We start from the raw sequence: 23,542 nt of genomic DNA on the forward strand, positions 1-23,542 counted from the left end.
TTTCTGTCTTTTCTGGTGTGGTATGTTCAACGTCATAAACAGGCTGGAAAACATCTTAGTAAGCAGTCGACAGCAGCATGGATTAAAAGAAAACATCAATAAACATTGCAGCATGCAGTGCAATTTAAAAAAAATAGCTGCTGTGACATTAGGCCTCAACGATTGCAACAAAACAATAATAATGTGTAAAAATCAATGTTGCTGCTAATCATAGACATATCCTAGGCTGTGATAATAAAAAAATGACTTCTAGCTAGTAGTATCTACCAGTAGTATATTGAAAATACTCCATTTTTATGTGTTTTTTCATATATAAACAAAGTGGCATCTTGACAAAAACCTGGCATTCAAAGGGTTAAAAATCTGAAAATTAATGAATATTGGATATTTGTGATCATGATTGGTGTTGGTTAAAAATGAACCATCAATTAAAGTAGAAAATAATATTAATGTATGATATTTTTTAAAGCTTGATTTGGAAAGTGTATTTTGTGCACAGGGAGATACGAGTGTGTCTCATATTTAAGCGGGCCCTGAGGGTTAAAAGCTTTTACTCGTCTCTGTCTTCTAATTGATGAACATTCAGGTTTGAAAAATGGTCAATAAATAGTGAGTTTCCTCATTAGTGCTGTCACGGCCATCTTGCGTTTGAGTTCTTATCTTTAGGCATAGGAAACAGGATACCGGTATTCACATTTGTGGATCCGCAAGCAGCAGTTGTTCTCTACTTTTTCTTAACAGTTTAACTAATAATAATTCATGGTAATGAATACTATTCATATCTCAGTGGTCGGAGTGGGACTTGGGCTGTTGTGGTTTCTTGTCCACTGTGAGCCTGCAGAGGAGGGGAGTGTTGTGGAGTGAAACTTACTCATGTGCAGGGAAGAATTGATGGGACTTTAATGGCCATTTAGGGGGCTGTAAAAGGCAGCTATGTGTCGAGCGATGCCACCGCCATCTTTCACAGTCAGCCCGCACTTCAGATGGAGAGGAAAAGAGGGCGAGCAAGAGAGAGATGGCTGCTTACATTCATCTGTAGAGCCCTTCACAGAAGTCTCTCTTGCTTTTGGCATGGGGGGGACGCCACCGGACAATCCCCGCTTGTTTTAACGCCTGTTGTTTCACTCCCCTCGAGGCATCCTGTTCATTCTCACTCAAGTGTGTGAGGTTAAATAGGCTCACATCATATCTTGGTTGAGGAGTGTGTGTGTGTGTGTGTGTGTGTGTGTGTGTGTGTGTGCGCGCGTGTGTGCGTGTGTGCGTGTTTGTGTTTGGGGGGGGCATTTCAACCCCCTCTTGCCTCCCCCCTCTTTACACTAGACGGCTATGAGTGGGCACTCCAATCCCAGAACAGAAAGTGAGGTCACGCTGGATTGTATGGCCGCCGTCAAAAGAGCACGTTCACACCATCAGGCCTCTAAAAACAGAAGAAACAGAGCCTGATGTGCATTTAACAAGCGATTTTAATGGCTGTATGGTGAAATAACTGACAAGCTCATTACAGGCCGATTGACCTCATCAATCACTGGAGGCGCACCCCTTCGTCTGGAACACGAATGCACAATTGCAGCGGAAACTATATTTCCAAGACTTACAGCAAGGTCTAACGGTCCTCTTCCTATGCCAGCGCATCTAATTATAAACCCTTAGGGACTGTTTTGGCACATTTTACGCGCTTTTCATTCTTCATTTTTTGATAATCTTAGCTGTGTTTATGCATATGGCATACATTTATGGAAAGATTGTGTATTTTTGTTTCATCTTGGAATTTCCAGCTCAGCTCCCACAATAATTCTAAAATACATGTGGAAACAAAATTGTTACATTCATACTGTTAAATGCAAATCAATCAAAGCATAAAAACATGCACTGTATTATTTGTGGGTGTCATTCTGGGATTTTGCCTTGGAATCTGTAATTTTTACAATTTTCCACCCGATGATGTCATTTTTACTATATTTGGCATATGGTGAAAATACATGCTATTTCCGCTAGGTGCATTATCACAATCAATGTTGCTGCTAATCACTGATATATCCCAGGCTGTGAACATCAAATAAATAAATAAATAATAATAATAACAATAATTATAAATAAATAAAAAGTAAAATACTTCATTTTCTGTTGTTTAAATTCAGCTAAAATATAGTGGAATCATGACAAAAACCCTGGAATTTACAGGGTTAAAAATTCTGAAAATTAATAACTTTTTGATATTTATGATTAGGACTGATGTTGGTTTAAAAAATTAACAAAATAAAAATAGGAAATGAAAAGCGCATTTTGTGCTCAGAGTGATATTAGTATGTGTAATATTAAAGTGGGCCCTTAGGGTTAAAGTCAATCAACTAATCAACTTTCAAAATTTTTACAGTATACATTTTTTTAAAAATTCCATCCAGTCCTCCATAAGAATAACATGTATTTGAGTGTGTGTAATATTAACGTGGGCCCTAAAGTTTATAAAATAGAAGAAGAGGGAAGTGCAAACCTAAGCCCACTCCGATATCTCCAAAAGGGAGGAACAGTTAAACAGAACACGTCTTGTATACAGTGTGTGATACATGATGTGTCATCACCAGCACAAAGATCTTCCCGTCACATCCTGGCCGAACTCTTCACACACTCCTTAACTCGCACACTGACTCATCGGAAACCCAGTTTCCCAAAAGCATTTCGGCAGTAACCTCATCATTGTCTATCGGCTCACAAAGGAACAATGGTGATGGCAGCGCTGGGGTCTTCTGGGGAAACCCTGCCCAGGTCACGAGGGGTCAGTTAATTTGTAGGAGGGGGGATGGTGGAGCTAATTTCATTATCTCAACACAAGATAAACTCTGCAGACAATGGAAAGTGACAGGTTGTTTCTAAATTTGTGTACTTGCCATCACTACTCACGGCACATTTAGTGTTGAGCTGATGGTTGAAATCACAATTTTTGGAGCTTCAGTGACCAAATTGTGAGTGAAATGTTCAGGTTCCCGGGACTGTTACATTTAACATGACAGTCCTCATAAGACAAACTGTTCACCATAGGCTCGGATGGTATGTAATATTTCATACTTCATAACCCCTGAAATTTCAGTGGGGTATACGATATATAACAGTATTTAAATGTACAATGCTTCCTGTTAGTAATGTAAAGTTAAGTGGAGAATAGTGAGGATGTAAATTAAAACTGTTCAAAGTTAGCAGGGTTTCAAATAGGGGGTTGGTTGTAGTTTGTGGTTTTTCAGGGACGGTACTGATACAGATTATTTGTTTTTTTTGTATGATGTTTTATGGTGTAACATCAAAGTTGGAAACCAAGCCACACCCACATAGTATGACGAAAAAAAATTTTTTTTGTTTTAAGGTGTCATTGACCACATTTGAGTATGATAAAGCCCCCCAAAAGGCAATTCATTTATAGGAAGAAGAAGAAGAAGAAGAAGAAGAAGAAGAAGAAGAAGAAGAAGAAGAAGAAGAAGAAGAAGAAGAAGAATTCCTTGGATTTCAATAGGGTCCTCACACACGTTTGGTGCTCGGGCCCTAATGATAATAATAATTCCTTGAGTTTCAAGAGGGTCGCTCGGGCCCTAAAAATGAATAAATAAAAATAGCTCTCTGAGGTTTTTTAAAGTAAAAGTTCTTCCCATGCTGACACTTCCTGTGCACTTTTTATACTTTTTTATTTATTATTTTTTTGGCAATCATTAAAATAAAACACTGGCACAGGTAACCAATATTTGGAATAGATATGCATTTACAACAAAATAAAAATATTTCTGTTTAAATTTACAATTTGGAATACAACAAACCCCAAAACTAAATTTTGTTAAAATGCCTTTAGCAAATGTTAAATCAAAACTGAACCTTTCAGCATCAAATACAGTAAGTTCCCAGCAACTTTTTCAAAATAAATTCAGTGAAAATGTAAATAAAAAATGAACAAATGTAAATAGCTCCCTGAGGTTTTACAAAGTAAAAGTTCCTCCCATGCTGACACTTTCTTTGCATGTATTGCAGACTGCCTTCTCTGGTGTTGGTTGAGTGTAATACACACACTTTTACATTAATTTGATAATTAAAATAAAATGTTGACACAGATAATCTGCAAAATGCCAAATATTGGCCCAGATAAATTGCCAGGTATAATCTGTCAAACCCCTAGTTTCGAACACCATTTTCTAGGAAAAGTTCTGTATTTTGTGACCAATCCACTACTCCAAACTTTTTTTTAAGTGGACTGCTCTGAACCCTTTCCTTCTTTACTATTGTTAGCAGTGACATGATCCCAGCCTTCCAAAGTACATGGGCATGCCGGGTTACTGGAACATCATTATGTTCTGGATTTGTTCGAACTTTAGTTCATGGCTTTTTGCAGGAAAATGTCCTAACAAGGCTTGAGAAAAGCCTGTCTTCATGCATCATCTTTGGAGTTTAGTAAAGTAGTGATGTGTCTGTTGGATAGCACAGTGGAATATGAGCTCATAGACACTTTCCTTCATCCTAAATGAACTCCTGGCTGGTCGTTATTAACCCTTGTGTCATCTTAACTGTATACACCTCTTGTCCTAAGGGTCCAAAATTACTTGCCTTTGATAAGCCCCTGAAATAAAGCAGCTTGATTGAATTTAAACCCCTAATATACTTTATTTTGCATTTATGTCATCCATCACAAACTTTATCAGTATCTAGGTTTTCCCTCTTCACAGTGCAGAAAGACTGCATTTAATCAGTGGAATCTACACATTATTATTACAACACACAACATAACTGTTTTAATTACTGAAGTAGAGGTTTATTATTATTATTATTGTTGTTGTTGTTAAATTTATTGCATAGATGTAAACATAAGTTTTTATAATTTTTTAGCAAGATATATAACTTGTGTAGCCAAAGAAAGAAAAAAAGTGCAAAAAGTACTTCTGAATGCATTTTATTACAATAACAGTCTTTAGCAACATCGTATATTATACTGTACAATGAGGACAGTATGCAAGTTTGCGTGCATGTATTTCTGTGTTTGTGTGTGTGTGTGTGTGTGTGTGTGTGTGTGTGTGTGTGTGTGTGTGGTTTTTGGGGTTATTGTAGAATGAAAATAATTGTATAACTGCTGGGTCAAAAATGATCCCTAAGGCAATATTTTCATCCTGTTGGTGTAAAGCTGAGATATGAACTAGGGTTGCGAATTATAGGCACTTTACTGAAGCGATTATTCGGTAAAAATTAATGAACAATTAATCTTAACTTGGAAAAAAAACACAAAAACTTGACTTATTTCAAACAATACCAAATATGTTTTTTTTTCCCAGTCAAAGCTAAAAGCAACATATTGCATACACTTTGACAGCATGTCGTTGCCTATCGATTAATCGCTTAAAATTTACATGTTAAATTAAATTTCGTGTTGATCAATTGTTATCATCCCTCATATGAACAACGGCAATGTTTCACTTTGTCTCATTTTGGGGTCATTTGAGGAAAAGTCATCAAATTTCAAGTAATAAAAAAAAGATTATTTAGCGGATCTACTATATTGTAAAACATAGTGGCAGGGGATTTTTGACCCCATAAAACGACATGGGTAAAAGACAATCAGCTGTTGGTGCCATCAGGCATATGTCTGCAGTGAAGAGGATCATGATTCCCCTTCACTGTATCATTAACACTTCCTCATCAAGCAGCCAACAGGCTTTGCTCTGTGGCTGTGAGCTATTGAGATAGAGTGACACAGGCCCGCAGACAATGGCGTATTGTCTGCGGTGTTTGCCGCGGGCCCTAATCTGATGCAGAGGCAGAGATTGGGGTCTATGCAGAGGCCACTGACAACAAAATGCAGAGAAAGGAAGAGGCGAGGGAGGTGGGATCTGTTTGTGCTGCTGACTCTGGGGTTTGTGTTGGGAGGGGAAAGGGGGGAAGGAGTTAGTAAGTTATGATTTACACTAGGCCCTCCCATAGCTACAAAGTCGACGCAGCCTCAAGGGCAGGGCGGTTGGGCTCCTTTTCTTACGTTTCCATATGATGGGAGATATTAGATTCCAAATCGTGCTGACTCAGTGCCAGGCCACAGTCTCCTCGCTGATAGAAGCCGGAGACAAGAGCCGGAGAGAGTCAGAGTTGAGCTGGGATAAAGAGACATGTGGTTGTCTTTAGCAACAAGCTCTGCAACCTTTCCCTCCTCCTCCCTCACAACATGTCTGTTGCGGCCATCGTCTCCTCTCTGCGCTCTCTCCATCTCTTGCTCTGGCTGCAGGCCAAAAGGAGGTTTGCTCATGTTTTGTAATCAGCTCATTAGAGAGAAAGTGGGATGAAAACCGCGCTGGTTACGTGCAGGGCTCGGCTGTTTCACATTGTAATGTCAGGCTGCTCTCAGGCTGAGCTCACAGTGTCAACAGGTGGTCAGAGTGTTATAGAAAAAAAGTTATTGACAGCAGAAAATCTGCATACATGTCATTCTTACGCATACATTTTATTTTTATGGAAGGCTGCATGCATTTTTAGAAGTATACCATACAAAGTTTGAAAGTTAATAAGTTGATTGACTTTAACCTGCTTTAATATTACACACACTCATATTGCTCTGCACATAATAGTTTTTGAGAGTCAAGCTTTAAAAAATATTACAAATTAAAATTATTTTCTACTTTCATTACTACAACATCTCACCTGGTGACGTGCTCTGACAGCTGTTACTGGCACGTCCTGGGCCAACACAAACACACACATACGTCGACACCCCCCCCCCCAACTTCAAAAAGAAGTTCTCCTCCCATCACCAAAAGGTCTGAGATCTGACTTGGATGCAGCGGCAGCTGGCTTGTATGGGCCGGCAATGTACAACCGCAGACACACACTGTCGACTATCACAGGCACTTCCACTGGAGCGCAGAATTTACCGCAACAATGTGGAAGTTGCACCACAGTGAAACCTGAGTGCAGCAAATGCCAACTTTGATTTGGCCAAATCTTTACTCACTGGCTTGTAGGCACATCCGCTGTGGTACTGCAGAGGAACACACGCACGCACACACATAGAGCCTGTTTTGCTTAAATAGTTGCGAGGTTATTGACAGCTGAAGCAGTAGAGAGTGAGTGCTAACAACACATTTAAGATGAATGACCCAATCCAAATGCTTGTGAGAGGAAGCTGGCTCGACTCAGCAGTGTGCAATGTGGCACCAGTGACAGCTGGGACTTTTACACACAGACACACACACACTTCCCTTACATGCTTACAGGGTCAGTTTAGTGTTCATTCAGCTGTGACATGTCAGCAATTAAAAAATCACTGTCCTAAACTCAGGATTATTTTTATCGTCACTGAATACGCCAGTTTATTTTTACTTAATATTTCATGATAGAAAATGTTAAAATTAAAAAAAAAAAAAAGACAAAATTATAAAATTTTAGCCCCCAAGCCAATGTATTAAAATATTTTTTAATCAATTGGCTTTTTCAGATTACAATTACATCTGAGATGGTCAGCATTTTACATTAGCAGTATGGTTCACATCGATGTCAGTCGTTTGATCCAGAATTTAATATCTCAACAACTTTTGGATGGATTAATTAATTTAGTCCAGATATTCATTGTTCCCAGAGGTTGAAGCATGATGATTTCTGTAATCCCTTGAATTTTTATCTAGTGCCACCATGAGGTTGGGATTTGTACTCTGTAGTGAATTGTCTCCACATTCTTTGGATGGATTGCTTCAAAATGTGGTACACACATTCATGATCACCACTTGACTAACATAGAGCTGCTTGTTTAAGGTTTAACAACGTGTCCATGGTTCCTCATAGTAACGTACTTAAATGGTTGCATAAATAATAAACACAAATGAGTGTGTATTTGTCACTGATCACACTTCAAGGCTTTTATGAGAACACCTTCATGTTCTGTTCCTGTTTTCAACAGCTGACCATCACTACAAGCAACCACGACGTATCCAGCTGAGAGTCACCAGGTCAACATGGTCACTTAATTAACATCAGACAACACCGTGTGTGTTCTGTTCATGATTCCTTATACTACCTTGCACTTTGTGGTAGTTTGTTCTTTGGGGTCATTGATGGAGATCAACCTGGTTCTGTGGAGAACCTAGCTCCGCTTTTTCAAAACCCGAAAATTAGTAACTTATCGATACTGCTGTTGAGTCCCGTGGGTCCCATAACATAACATTACATCTCGAGTTGAGTCACGTCACTGAATTGAATTTTGAATACTGCCAACAGGTATTAAACCAAGCGAAGAAGAAATGTGATGGTCAGTTGCTTGCATGGATGGTCGAATGTGCTACGAAATGTAAAGTTTGGCTACATTTTTCCAAAGCCAAAGATGAGGAGGAAGCCAAATGCAATTTATGTTGAAAAATTATTTCCTGCAAGAAAAGGAACCATACCTCCATGGCCAAGCACATCGAAATTGTGCATCAAATTATCTCTAAATGCACAACCATCAACTATCTTCAGGTTGAAAAATCTCCTTCAACTCCATCAGCTGCTGCAGCTGCAGCACAGTGAGCACAGTGTTTATCATTATCCACTCACAGCAGCACAACCGACTTTTTAACAAAACCCTAAAAAACGAATTACCCTTCTGGCTGTAGACTCTAAGTCTTGTTGCTCAAGAACTGATTTCAAAGACTAGCTGGTTATCAAAATTGCTCTCAATTAATTTTGTGTTGATTGACTTTTTTATTAATCAGTCACATCACACATCCTCCTGTCTAGGCCTATGCTAAATTTTTGCATTAGTATCTGTTCCCTCACTGGAGTCTTTTCATTGATTCTATGAAGACAGAAAACCTCAAATTGCATGAATGTAGATTCCTTCCTGCCCGGGACTATGTGTAGGCCATGAGCTCCACATCTGTTTTCTGTTGGTCGAGGGAGACGAAGAGATCAACCACAGGATATTGCCTTTACTAGCAGGAAAGGTCAGGTTCAGGGGTGGGGTAAGAACTCATCCACTGCTGTTTTAGATGCCTTTTATATTACATCAGTTGTTAGCTGCTCATTACTCCGCATCGTCCGCAATCCACTGGATGATTGGGTTTTGGTAAGGGATTGAGTCCCCATGTGCAATTGGCAGATTGTAACAGTTTGGAACGGACTGAAGATTTAAAAAAGAAAAAAAACTGAATAAGACTATTTTTAAACAGCCCACATGAGTACAAATAGGATTGACACGTTTGAACAATATTGCTTTAGGTCAATATGATATACAAATAATATACAAATCATTTTGTATTGGAATTTTATCACCCACAGGTTAAATATCTTTAACCTGTGGATACTCTCTAATTTCCCTTGGTGACTGAGCTATGTGAAGCACTTAAAAGGTCTGCCTATAGAAAACCTGCACCCTGGTTTAAGAAAACATATTGTGGCAATACTCCTCTTCCTGCTTGAGTGACCTGAATCTATACATGTGTGACAGTCTGTAGTGATGTTGTTTCAACCTCTGAATCAGACTAATGACTAATGTGTTGCTGTCAGACCTCTCACAATCTACCTCATGACCTTTAAGACCCAAGCTTTAAATCCTTGCAGGGAGATGTTTTTTGCAAGGAGTGATTCATTCACGGAGAATGTGCCCCGTCCCAGTCTAAACTTGTCTTGTCCCAAAGATCTTTGAAGCTTGCCGTCCATCAACACAGACATTGTTAGTCTGATATGAATTGCTTTGCAGTTATATCATTCAAATTTTGCTGGGTTTTTAGATTTAAAACTTTTTTTTTTAGTACGAAGAAGTAAAAAAAGAAACTACCAAAATAGGCAATTTCGAGGAAGAAGGGTATTTTGTTTGAAGGCCTACATCCATCCTAACATATTTTAATTTTAAAATTTATAACTATTGCTATGTTTCAACTAGAGTCCACACTACTTTAGCATTTTGAAACCTTTTAGAGACCTCTGAAAATGTTGCTGACCCTGTTGTAGTTCTGAAAATCTAAATCTTGTTATAGTCTGGATGAGCAGAAATTGAGACTTTCGGAAGTGACGAGCAGACATTTAGGTTTGTTTACCAATTGGGTCCTATTAGTCACAACATGTCAAGCCAAAACACTATAACTAGGACTTCTTACCATCCATCTTCCGCTGGTAACATTATTTCTTTCCCATTGCCATGACTTGATCCAGTGATGGATAATGATCCAGATACTGTTTTAACATGTGCATTATTTGCTCTTAAATGACTTCCAACCAAGCCCCCAGGAAGTGCACCAGGCTCAGAAGCACATTCTACATAGTGGCCAAAAGTGGAATTACGTCATCCAGGTCTGTCATATAATACTATGGGGGCCAGGGAGACTTTTTCCCATTGACTTACTTTGGGATAGAGATATGTGTAAACCAATGCATAACTTTTTTGTGAATGTCAAAAATCTCATGAAAATGACTCATTTCACTATCTGGATTTAATCCATTCAGTTTAGTAACATTTGGAAAGTTTAAAAAAACCACAAGATTACGTCCGCCATTCAAGCTAGGGAAGCGCTAAACTGGAAGTCAGTCAATCTGTAAGTGGATGTCACTCGGTTGTGCTTGGCCACCACAAGTCTCTCGTGCACAAGCCTTATTGGCCCAGCAATGCGGAAGATATTACATTCATACCGCAAAAATAGAGCTTTTTCTGCCTCATGCTCTACTGAGCAGCTCTCAAAGGAATGAATGGGGCCCCACCTCTGTGCTGTATCCAGCTCTTCTTAATACATCCATATCCCCAGCTTGTTTTCTGCTGTCTTGGCCACCTTATACTCTTGTTGCATTCAATAACAGATCCATTTCATTATCGGTCCAAGCAAAGAAATCTCTTGCATTACTTTTTGACAATTTTTTATTTCCTATTTACACTGACAGAAGCATGCCCAGTGCATGTGAACAGTTCTGTGATATGCGTCTTCAAGTATGTTAGTATGGATAGAGATTAATTCTGTGATGGTGCCAAAATGCTTAGGTGTATGGAGATGAGTCCAAAACTCTATGTTTTGTCAGATAAATCTAAATAAGCTTTTGGGAATAAGCTAAATATATTGGTACCGTAACACTAAATTCAACTGATGAAGGTGAATAGAAACCACAGACAAATTTTATCCATCTCTATAAGCTGTAGAGGAGTTCAGAGAAAAGAAAGGAGGATTAAGTAGTCTGATGTAGGGTCTTGGTTTGTAACCAGCTTTGTGTTCCAATGATTTCAAAGTGATTAGAGCAGACTTTTGTTTCACCTCACCATGACCCAAGGGGCGTTACTATTTCATCTCTTTATCCCAACCCAAAAAATGCAAAAGTCTAAACATTCAAACCATTGAAGTTGGCAGGAATATTGTCTCAAATGTGGGAAACCAAAAGTAAAAGTTTTAGAATGTGGTTTAAAAACGAGAGAATGCATTTTCTGGAGAGGCTGCGGTGGGTTTGCTGACTGCTGTTAAAGCTGGAGGCTGAACTGTTTCATGTATAGCTGAGAGCCTCATATGAAGGAGCAGCTGAAGGAGTATTGAGTTGGCATAATGGGAAAGCAATGAAGGGGTCAAAGTATACATATAAAGTATGTGTAAGCTACTTACTTTTTAGGGTAGTTCTGTGCAATATCCTATATTCTTCTAATGGTTCAGTATCAATAGAATACATGAGGGTGCATATGAAGGCAAATTGAGTATGTGGATTTGTGTGTATGTGTGTCAAAGTGTTTGTGTGCATGGTGTAAACACAATAGTGTGATCCATTGCTCAACTGCACCACCTGGGTTTGGCTTAGCTGTCGTGTATGTGTGTGTGTGTATGTGTGTGTGTGTGTGTGTGTGTGTGTGAGCGAGAGAGAGAGAGAGAGTAAAAAGAAAAAAGTCATTGAGATTTTTATTTTGAAAGTCCTCAGTGTTCACGAAGGCTGCGCAAAATCTGCAATTCACTTTGCTAAGATGGCAACATACTTTGAAAGAGAAACATTTTTTAATGTATAATGTAAAAATAATGAATGTGCTGTACATTCATTTGAGTACTGGGAGATTTTCCCATAACATTGAATATTTCCAAAAAATCTGAAAAATACAATCACTAAGTAATTTAGATAACATCCTTTTAGAAGAGCAGTTTGAGGTTTGAATACCATTTCTGCATGAAACTAAATGTTTCAGTTCTTGCCAAAAAACCATGTCAGAATGAGATTAAGAAAGAGAAATGGAGAAGAAGATATGAGATTGCTTGCTCCAGTCCCACCAATGAGCAGCCTGCATTTTGACTGTTAGGTAATGTAGCAGCCAAGACTAAAATGAGCTGTGATGTCCGAGGAAGGAAGTTTTTGGTAAGCTCTTATGGGGAGAAGTTAAATTAAAGGTTTCTCATCAAACTGTTGCAGAGTACCAGAGAAAGTCGAGCCAAGGTGGTTAGGGCTGACCATGTGAGTGGAAAAACAGCTGTATTTTGTAGGAATTATGCAAGGAGCTTTCTTGATCCACATAGAGTGAAGGTCCAAATGAAGGCCAGTGAAACAAGAAGCCTGTGTGGACATCTCCCCTCAGTCCTACACCTGTCCACCTGTAAATTAAATGTGACGGTTCCAGCATTCCTCCTGAGTGTATCATGTTTTTAAGCCTTTTGCCCACTTAGGGTACAAATGGAGGAAAGGTTAAGAGCTTCAGGCGTGGATGGTTTTGATGTGCCAGTTGGGAATTAATAGCAAGAAAACGTGACAGGGAAGACGACCGTTAGCATTTTTGTCACATACAGACATTCAAAGTTCCTTTTAACTGTTACAACAGTCTGTCCCAAATCTTTTTTAGTGCTACAGGACAGCAGAAACAAGCTGTAAACATATTGACAAGGCGGGTGTCCATTACAGATTTAGAAAAAACATAAGTCATATTTTTCAAATGTTGGTAAAAGACAATCGCGAGATGACTGCATTTCCACTGGGTGATATTATGCGGCTTCTTCTCTTACTTGACTTGCATGACTGCCATCCAAAAGACTTGACTTTGATTTGGAATTTATGACCTGACACATGACTTAGATACAGATGAAGACTTGACTTGAATATGTTTTATGAAATATTTGCTAGATAATAAGAAGTTTTGTTTTTGAAATGTGAATTCTGGTGCACACCTGGCAGCCTTCGGCAATAAGGATTCAAAGATTATGTTGTCAATTATGGTAGTAAGAACAGAACAGCAGTGTGCCAGGAATGCAGCTTAAAAATCGGTTGGTGGGTTTCTGTTACAGACTTGCAAAAAACCTAAGCAATCTTTTCCAAATGTTGATAAAAGAAAATTTTGAGATGACAGTGTTTCTATTGGGTGATGTTATGTGGCTTCTTTGACTTACTAGCATCTAAAAGACTTGACTTTGAGTTGGTATTTATAACTTGAAACTTGAAACTTGAGGCACAGATGGATCAAAAAGACGATTTCATTTTATCGAATGTTTGCACTCTTCTAGATATGGAGAAGTTTTGTGTTATGTCAAGATAGCTGTGTCCTTTATTCATACAGTCTATGATAAATACTCAGGCAAGGTCCAGGAACCTGAAAATTGTAAGTGCTGCAGGTGAGTAATAGGGTTCCACAGATTACTATTATTGGAGCTGATACTTGGCATTTTGCAGATTATCTGTTTGGGCATATTTTTTTAATGATCGCCAATAAAATTGATCACAAATTGCAAAGAAAGTGACAGCATGGGAGGAAGTCTTAATTATTAAAGCCTCAGGGAGCTATTTTTTTTAAATTCATCTTTTATTTAAATCTGCACTGGACTTTATAAATAAAGTTGCAGGGAACTCGCTGTATATATTGTTCAAAGTTTAAGTTTTGGTTTAACTTTTGCTAAAGGCATTTAAAGAAAGTGTTGTGTTGGAGTTTGTTATATTCCAAATTATAAATATTGACAGATATATATATATATATATATATATATATATATATATAGTTTTTTTTATTGTAAATGCGTATCAAACACAAATAATCATTGGTGGTCCAGAAACAGATTGGTATAAAACCCAATCACAAGACTATAAGAAGCATGAAAATTCTCAATTAATTCTCAGAAAGAAAACATGCCAATGATGAAGGCACAGAAATATGTAAAACAAAAGCATATTTTGGCTTTTGCTCGTTATGTTAACCTGCATGAGTGTCACCATCAGAAACCTGAGCAGAGAGGTCTGCAGGTGGCGCAGGAGCAGAAGACCTCACCTATCTATCTGTCCTGCATTTGCCAAGTGAGCAGAGTGTGGAACAGCAGTTGGTAAGCCTGTTGTTGTGTATGTGCGAATTCATTGTGTGCACCCGTAGAAATGTGTGTGTGTTTGCATGTGTGTGATGAGCGCTGCCAGGAAAGGGAGCCTACCAGCATACGGATCACATTGACTGAAAGATAGGAAGGAAGAAAGTAAGAAGAGCAAAGCCTGGAAATCTTCAAAATGAGAGGGCCTCTTTTGATGTGTGTTTGCATTCCTTTCAGTGTTGGTGAAAGGGGAGCTGTTGAACGGTAGTGGAGGAGAGGAACACTTGAAACTGACCGAGGCGCTAAGGAAAACACACACCAGGTCTCATAACAAAAGTCCTGTGAGTTCTGAGGTTGGGGGGCTGAAGTTAAATGAACAAAGAGGAAGAGAGTCAGTTGATTTACATGCACAGTTAAGTGGAGCTACAGTTATAGCTTGATTAAGCCATTTAATTGGACTGCTGTCCTTCTCCCAGTACACAAGCACTGTGGGAGAATCCATTTATTGACAGAAGTATGTCCATATCACTGTTTGTGGTGAGATGCCTCCTTTCAGCTTGTTGCAATTAGACCTTCTTCTCGTTGACCTATTACATGACATACCAAACAAGTAAGCAAGCGGCAAACAAGTTCCATATGGAATGGCGAAAACATGGATAACTTTTCGGTGCTGTACATTTTGACTCCTCCACAGTCGGTGGAGATATGCTCCCTTTCATCTTAAGTTGACCTATTATGTCACATAGCAAACAAGTTGGCAAGTGGCAAATGGGTTGGATGTCGAACGATGAAAACATGGATAATTTTTGGCGCTGTACATTTCATACATACTTTACTTGGTACCTTTGTCTGGTTTCTTTTTCTTCCCTTCTTCTCAAAGCCTGGCGTGGCAACTATGGAGAACTGTGCAGAACGTTCTAAAAATGTTCTGAGAATGGTAAAATGCAACCACTGAATGCTTTAGTAAAGTATTTATTGGCAAGTTATCATTTAGTTCCCAGAACGTTTGTCTTAAAGTTCGGGCAACATTCAAAAATGTAAAAAAAAAACAACAAAAAAACCAAAATTAAATATAAACAGTATTGTGTGTGTGTGTGTGTGTGTGTGTGTGTGTGTGTGTGTGTGTGTGTGTGTGTGTGTCTATATATATATATATCACAATAAAAAAATCTGTTATCGCAATAATATGTTCTGAATGTTGCTTTGAAAATGGTTTTCCTTTGTTCTCATGTAATAGTAGGAATGTTTTACAAAACACCATTTTATGCTCTGTCACCTCTGAACATCACCAAAACCTCCTCAGAATGTTGCAGTTAAAACGTCATGTCTTAGTCAGTATTTAACTTCATAGGGACATTATTTGAAATGATTAACATCCTTAAAAGGTTCTTTGAAAAGTAGATTAAAATGTTTTCTTTAAAACATTATTGCAACTTGCAGGTAACATAAGCCAATGTTGTGGGTTGTTCCCTGCTAGCTGAGAACACCAGTTCAGATCCAACTGAGGCATGAAGGAGCAAATCGAACCCCAACAGCATAATCTAGCTGTGTTAGTCAAACTTCAAGAAATTCAACTCAGTACGATTTCAGTTGGACTAACCGGTTTACATGTATTTTAGAAGTCCAGTTTTAGTCTTACTTTTTCTATCATCATGTAAACGTACTGATTGTTGTCTTTAATTAGAAAAAATCTGCAAAGTGGACAATGTAATAACTGACCTAAAACTGTAAATTAATTAGTCAAGTGGATATTCTGACTGTCTTGTTCTTAAGATACCAGAAGAAAAAAGCGAGCAAGTGATTCTGCCCTAGAAACAAGTTATCTGAAACCCTAACAACTTGAAGACTGACCTTGGCAGAAGAAAACATAACAGTGACTTTCCCCATTACCTCAGTCTTTTTCCTGTGCCTCGTGTGGTTAAGTGGCATGTCTGGATGGTCCATCAGCAAGAGCTGGTGAAGGAAAATCAAGATGTACAACCTCTGCTGTGACTTTTGTTAATATTTGCAGTCCTGCGCACCAGCCCTACTCAAAAAACCTGACTTTTTCTGCTACCTATTTTAACTATGAATTATTCAGTATATGCCAGAACATATTTGTAGCCTTGCTAGTGTGGGATGGTTGAGTTTGAAGACAGCTTGTAAGAATTTGTTGAATTTATTAAGTACAGGACATATTTCTTGGCATCTGTGTTCACTTCCATAACAGTTCAACCTTGTCAAGTCTTGCACTTGAGAAAAAAAATGCACAAATTCTTCACCAAACCTCACTCTGAATGTTTGCAGGATACACCAAAGGCAAAGACATTTCTCAATGGAAAAACATCCAGTTTTGTGGCTGTGTGGCAGGAAGGAAGGAGAACAAAGCAGCCTCACTGTAAAAGTTTGGGTTAAGGTTTCGGATATGGTTAGTCTAGCCCTCCAAAAAAAAGAAGGCAGTTTTACATTGAGATGAACCTAATAAATCATTTAAATTAGTAATCTGTAAGGTTCTTGTTTTGGCACTTGGCTGCAACACAGACATTGTGATGGTGTTTTTGCTCTGCACTTCCCAGAAATCATTTGTTTATGAGACAGTTAAGGCGGTCCTTGGGCGTCTTTTCCCACAATTTTAGAACTTGTCTGTTCAATATCACTTCCTGTGACAGGTCTTCAAGACATCACATGTAGAGGTTTAGGTAATGCTTTGCATGAAGGTCCTTGTAATAAGTGTTAGGTAATAGGTGATCTTTACAAACAGATTCTGCATGTCTGTAGGCAATGGGACAGGATTTTGGTACTGGAAGGGTTCTGATTTCCATTCATAGTGTGTTTGTGGTTTGAGTAGTGTTGACCATAAATGTTCAAATTGCAGGTAGAAAAACGGTAGTTATATGGACATCACGTAGGTGCAAGGCTATCAAAAAACAACTTTCATGAGGAGTAAAGGTAACGCCTGCACACTTACTCCATGCAACACAAGTTTATTCGAGATGTTTCGATCCTGCTCAGATTTTCGTCAAGTCAAAAGAAATGGTTTTTGGCCTGACGAAGATCCAATTGCAGGTGAGCAATTTTTGTTGAGAGGTGGAACACGCTGGCAATCTCCCATCCACTATCATATGACGACAATGTAGCTTTATATCAGCATTTTGTTTTTAGCATTGAAAATGACTGGTGGAGGGAAGAGGAAGTCTTGGCTCGGATAACTGCTGGCTACATCCGATCAGCCCAAAATATTTGCCCCTATTCAAGCCTCTAAAAGCAGCGCCAGGCTTTGAAGCCAATTTTAAATAGTGTCCAAAAGTGAAATTACGCCGTCCGGGTCTGTTTCATGATGCCTCGGGGCCCACAACAGCCTTTTCTCATAGACTTGTAAATCAGTGAATCTATTTTTTTGAGTGTCAAAACTCCCACAAAAAATGGTCCATGAACGCAGCGTAGGCTGAGCTCTCCATGGGTAATTTTTTTTCCTCAGCAGCAGTTTGTGACTCACGGGGTGGATAGTTGATCTGTTGACGTGTACGGATCTGGAGGAGCTGCTGTGAGTGAAATCAAACTTTGAGACCTAACAGAATAAATGTTTAAAATGTATAAAAGTTTCACTTTAAGTGAACCTGATGTTCTGCTGCTTCATCCGTGCCCAGAGCATGCTCTACACTCTTGAGAGCAGCATTGCACGACTGAACGATATAAGTCAATTTTAACAGTGCTCCTAATCATGGTCCAGCTTGAAAAATCAAAAATCTATTTGTGGAGGAAGATATTTCAATTGTGGCAGACTGCTTTAAATAAATGTGTGGGAAACCCTGAAGTAATAATGTTAACAAGCATCATTTAAGGAATTATAAGACCCGTATTACTGAAAATCAAAAGCCTCTTACAATTCCCTTGATACAGTAAAACTTCGAATATAAGCCTAGTCCTAATTAGATGCCCAGTCTCTTTCAGACGCCCGGTGTAGCAACACATTTTGACAATTAAAGGCCTGTCTCAATTAGAGGCTCGGTTTATCAAGTAGTTCATTTTTATAGAAGTTGTTATTTACCCACTGAAGATAATGTTAGTTAGCTGCTTAGGTCACTCATACAAATATAAATGTTAAAACTTTTGACAATATGGACATGCTACACACAATGTTACCATGGCAAGATTCTCCACAATTCAATAATTTAGTTAGTTTTACTGACACCATGAGCATAAAGAAGTAATAAAGGCAGAGTAAACCAGAGAGATGCAAAAAAGAGGTTTAATGAAACAATTTGATTGTATACATCTTTGCTGAGGAACAGTTTTATGTGAAAGTAATTTAAAAAAAACCATGCCATATAGATGCCTGTCCCAAATATAAGCCTGTTGAGTTCAGTTGTTTAAGCAAATAATTGTAAGTTTTACGGTATAAAAACTTTTTAGAATGTAGCTGGAGGTTACAGAGGTGATATATCAGACATGACATAAAATGGAGGTTTTAGTTATGTTACATTTATTTAAATAGTAAAGAATAATGATTTTGGGAGTTGGGTGAGTGTTGTAAGTGGGGGTAGTCCTGCCCCACTATCCGAAGTCCCCAGTATGTGGTCACATGGCACAGGAGGGTGGGGAAAGGAGAGGGCGTGTATGGGGAGTGTTGTTTATCCTGTTCGTGCCACAACGGGCTGCCCAGCCAACCAGAAGATGAGAAAAGAAGTGCACCCTTGTTGTTTGTTCGCCTTTGGCCCCTGCCATCTGTCCGCTTGGTTCCTGACACCTGTACCAGCCTGTCAGAGCTGGGCTTCCCTGTCATCAGGGGCGACGTGGGTTTGGCCTGTAGGGAGACACCGGCAAATGGGAGGGGGGTAATGTACCAGCTCCGCGGAATTAAGAAAAAAAAAGGGTGGGGGGATCAGGGTGAAGTTGGGGCCACTTTTTGAGAAATGAGCTCAAATGTAGCACTTTTACTGAGACTTTTTTTTCTAAAATTGAACAGTCCACTAAACTGCACATGCTGATTCATTTTGTTATTTTTTTAGGTAAATGACCTTTACAGGTGCTTGTACCCCAAACGTCTCCCCATCAAAACATTGGCTGGAGGTTCAGAGGAAAGCACATACTTGGCACGCTGTGAAAGCATGGAAACAGCTATTAATGTGGTGCCAGATGTTCATCAGACGGTGATGTTAAGGGGAGGATTCTCAGTTATTTTTAAGGGTGCAGGCATCTTGAAAGGCAACGCTCTGTTGCTGTGAGCTCTCGCCGTGTTCACGGGCACATCTTATCTCTGCCAAGAGGGTTCACTACCAAAGAGAGCCTGTTTTCTGGCCAACTCTGAATAAGGTAAAAAGCCCATGAAAGAGCACATTAAATTCTATCACAAAGGTGATGTCAGAGTGACGGAGTTCTTCAAGACGAGACCGAGGACGCTTGGCACCGGAGAAAAAATGAAACAGATGCAGCCTAAACCTGTTAGTCACCCACCTCTAATCGGCTTACATTGGCTCAGTGACAGCCGACTGGCACCTCCGAAGGGTCACAGACATGGCTGCTAATACACACACGTCACAATAAAGGATGACATGTTGGATATCCACATGAAACCAAAAAACAGCACTTCACAGGTTCGGCTAGTGGAAAGCAGATCGCTGTTCTATTACCTTTTCTTCTCAATTACGGTTACAGAGATTGTGTTTGAAGTGTTGGAATAATTTTATGGTCTTTCTTATGGCCAAAATTCACATTTGTTTCCTGACTTGATTGAAAATTAATTTCCAGATTGTTGTTTCAGGGTGTTATTTGTGTCCTTTGGGCTCAAGTCAACCCATAAACACTTTTGTTTTACAAGACTTGAGAGCGCGATATGATTTTTTTCGTGTAAACTTTTCATCAGCTGACTTCCCATAGCTGCCAACAGGTGTTAGAAGCTCCCCATTTGGATGCCCCAAAATGTTCAGATGCATACTAAAATATTTCTCACTTTTCCAAACATGGAAAAAAAAGTTCTGCACCTGTGAAACATGAAGTCACCCCACTCTGATGTACGTAATGTCATCTCAGCATTCTGTCAGAGCACACACACACGCATTTTCTTGCCAGTGTGTGAAAGCAGGTGGAAAAGCGATGACCGCGAACTCGCTGCGGAGTGTGGAATGATTTCTCCCTCCCGGCCCGGGACTGTTTGTTCTCGGCAGAGGATGATCTTGTAGGTCCCACCAAGTCAAACAAGTGGCGCATTGCCAAGTCGTCGAGCCATTCACACAGACGTGAGGAGGTATTGACACAATGCGTGCGACTAAAACCTCGGCGCTGAGGGCCACTCACATTTACAATTGGGACAGAAGAGCAGTGAGAACTCATTACATCAAACTGAGGAACCTGTCTGTGTGTTCAGGGCCTGACCTGACAGAATAAATATACAATTCACATTGTAAACTTTATAGGACATTGGTGGTTTGGTATTTCACAAAAAATGAAACATTTATAAATAGTTCTTCAAAACTGACAATGTTAAGCTTAAATGAGGAGTAGAGAAATGTGAAAAAATGTAACATGGCATGCTTTTTTTTTTAGTATAGGCAAGTCCGTCTTGGGAAAATGAGCAGTTTTGTGAAGAGCATAAAATGTATAAAATCTTATTTTAAATTAAAGGACAGGTTCACTGTGTTTGTCAAGTAGAACTTCCCCTTCAACCATTAGCAGAAAAAGCTGGAAAAATTGATCTTTGGGTTGGAAGATAATGCTGTTTCATGGAAATTTATTGCTGCTCTGCAAAAAAAAGAAAAGTCATCAATATCGGGTAATAATGTGAGAAGTTTCTTGAAATAACGAGATGGCTTTCACGTTATTTCAAGATATTTTCACATGTATTATCATACAAACAGTTCTTGTCGTAACGGCATGCTGTTCATTTTGTTTTAACGTGAAACGTTTCACGTTAAAACAAGAGAAATAGTATGTTGTTACAACACAAAAAGTTTCTTGTTATAACAAGATGTTTTCACGTTATGTTGTACAAACCCATCACTTAGAACAACATATACAATATTTATCTTATTTTAATATGTAACGCTTGGGAAAATAGTATTTTGGTGCTGACACATACATACTGTGACCAACTTTTAAATTAAATCTTACACTTATCAATGTAAGATTGAATAAACATGTTTATCTGCAGCATTTCTGACTTTTAAGTGATGCTTTTGGTTCTAAGAAAGCTTCAGTCAACATTTTGACATTGCCAACAGACTGCGCTGCTCCACTGGCTTCTATAACTCATATGATCTCCCATCAAGGTTTTTCTTCGCTCTTTGTGAAAAATGAAGCTTGTTTGGGGGTTCACTATACATAAGATAAATGAGTAGATGCCCCCTTCCTGAAAAGCTTTCTCAAATTAAAAAATGTGACTGATTCGTTTGTTTGCATACAACAAAATACAGCTTCTATGAACTTTAAAAAAATATGTAAATAAATAAATGTATGACCTAATAGTGTCTCTCTTGCCTCTAGGTCGTGACTTAAATCGAAGAGCAGCATGGAGACTTCAGCTCCAACAGCCACTGAGAAGAAGGAGTGTAAGGGTTCAGGTCTGGATGGAAGCAGCTTCTCAGAAATCCCAAAGAAGCCGTCGCCCACCACTCTGACCAGAGGTACAGCTATTTTCCAATGCTCTTTGCTCATTTCCCCTCTACAATCAGTATTTGACATAGTTTGGACATACAGTTGGTTTTACACAAGGTAAAGTTGTTTGTTAGAGAAACCGGCAGCACTTCAGCTCATTTTAGCTCTAGTATAATGCAGCGCTCTAGTATCCTTTTGTTTTGCTGTAGGATCATATAGTGCAGCGAGCTGAAACATTATGGCTACTCACATAAGTAGCTGGGTGGCACATGAAAAGAGTTAGACCAAGAGATGGGGGCCGCATGTTTCAGAGATGTCAGAGAATGGGTGATGAAAAAGTGTTATAATGAGGTCGAAAGACCTTGTTCTCACCTCCCGAGTATAAATTTCATGAATTACTAAAAGAGGCTGGCGTAGCAGTGGACGACATGGTGTATCAGAGGCTCAGGCTAGAGGAGAGCACCTTTGAAATGCTAAGAAGATGTCGTATGACATTGTGGCGTTAGCGGTATTTCTGCTTAATGATGAGCTTGGTGGCCTGCCACGAGAGGAGCCACGAGCATTAATTGTTTAGGGATGCGGGGTGAGAAACTAGGACGATTCAGCGCGCCCTCCCTGGCACCTCCACAAAGAGGCCACAAGTTTTGTTTTTTTCAAACCAGCAAAGAAGAAAATATTGCGCTTGCCACGACATGAATAATTTAGTCATTTACACAGTTGTGACCATTGTGTGTTATGTAGGCTGTGGTGGATGAATTTCCTAACCTTGCACCATTGAATATAAGCAGCCTGCAACCATCAGGGCTTATTTGTGCTTGGGAGGTACCACAGAGGGTGCAGGGGGTGCAAGCTTCCCACTATAAAGGGGTCATAATTAAAAGATGAGAGCTCATGTTTTCATTAGTGAATGTGTGATGAAAACTCCTCATAACGAGGTTTGAGGACCTTGTACGGGCCCCTGAGGTAGCAGTGTTATAAATTACTAACGCCTGCTGATGATCCCGGCTGGTGGACACTGAAACCCCTCAGGAAGACGCACTGGCATCATCTGAGGGGCTGCTGCAGGAACATATCATTCAAGTTGCTTTACAGTTTAATGAAGGGCCTGGTGGCCTGCCATCACAAAGCCCACTTTGTCCCACGAGGGGATGAGTAAAAGTAGGACGTTAGTGTGTCATTAGATAGTTTTAATGCTCTGCTTTTGTTTTCAATTTGATTATTCTTTCTTTTCTTTTTGAACTGGTTCACAAATAAGCATGCATGTGGAAACAAAAATGTGGGGCAAATGTGAATAAATCAAGTAGCCTGGAAACATTCTTTGGAAGATGTCACAGGCTGGCTCACTTAAAGGTCCTCTTTATGCTCGTATTTGAATTGCAAAGTACTCCAAACCATGCAGACTGCATTAAAGTTTTTTAAGTCTGCAAATGAAGCCACACAATACAATAGTGTAACTTAAGCAGAAACATCCTGAGAACATCTTGTTCGCCCTAATCCGTTGTGTCAGCTGCCCACAGATCTCATAACTGGTTTCACGAGAGCTCGTTTTGCTTGTGTTTCATAGAGACATGCCTTGCCCTGTTGAACTTGTCTGTCTCTTGAATGTGAAGACATAATGGAAGTGTCTGGCCACTAATGCAGAGTGTGTGTCAGGGTCCAAGGGGAAGGAAAAAGGATAGAGGCCAGGGGTCGTATTCACAAACATCCTTTGATTACTCCCAGAAAGCGCCTTACTTGGGCTAAAAATTTCTAGCAATGAGTCCTAT

The 23,542-nt window shown here is 39.3% G+C and overlaps 1 protein-coding gene across 1 annotated transcript in view; it reads left to right on the forward strand.

The window, feature by feature from the left end:
• The window catches only part of gli2a (GLI family zinc finger 2a), a 114,078-nt gene that overhangs the window by 3,916 nt on the left and 86,620 nt on the right, over window positions 1-23,542 (forward strand). The window contains exon 2 of the mRNA XM_042494559.2: window positions 21,666-21,805. Within this exon, the coding sequence (XP_042350493.1) occupies window positions 21,691-21,805 (115 nt within the window). The 5' untranslated portion in view covers window positions 21,666-21,690. The remainder of the gene's footprint in view (window positions 1-21,665; window positions 21,806-23,542) is intronic.

Source organism: Plectropomus leopardus, chromosome 10 (assembly GCF_026936395.1).
Source record: "Plectropomus leopardus strain MGB_pleo_1.0 chromosome 10, ASM2693639v1, whole genome shotgun sequence".
Taxonomy (NCBI): Eukaryota; Metazoa; Chordata; class Actinopteri; order Perciformes; family Serranidae; genus Plectropomus; species Plectropomus leopardus.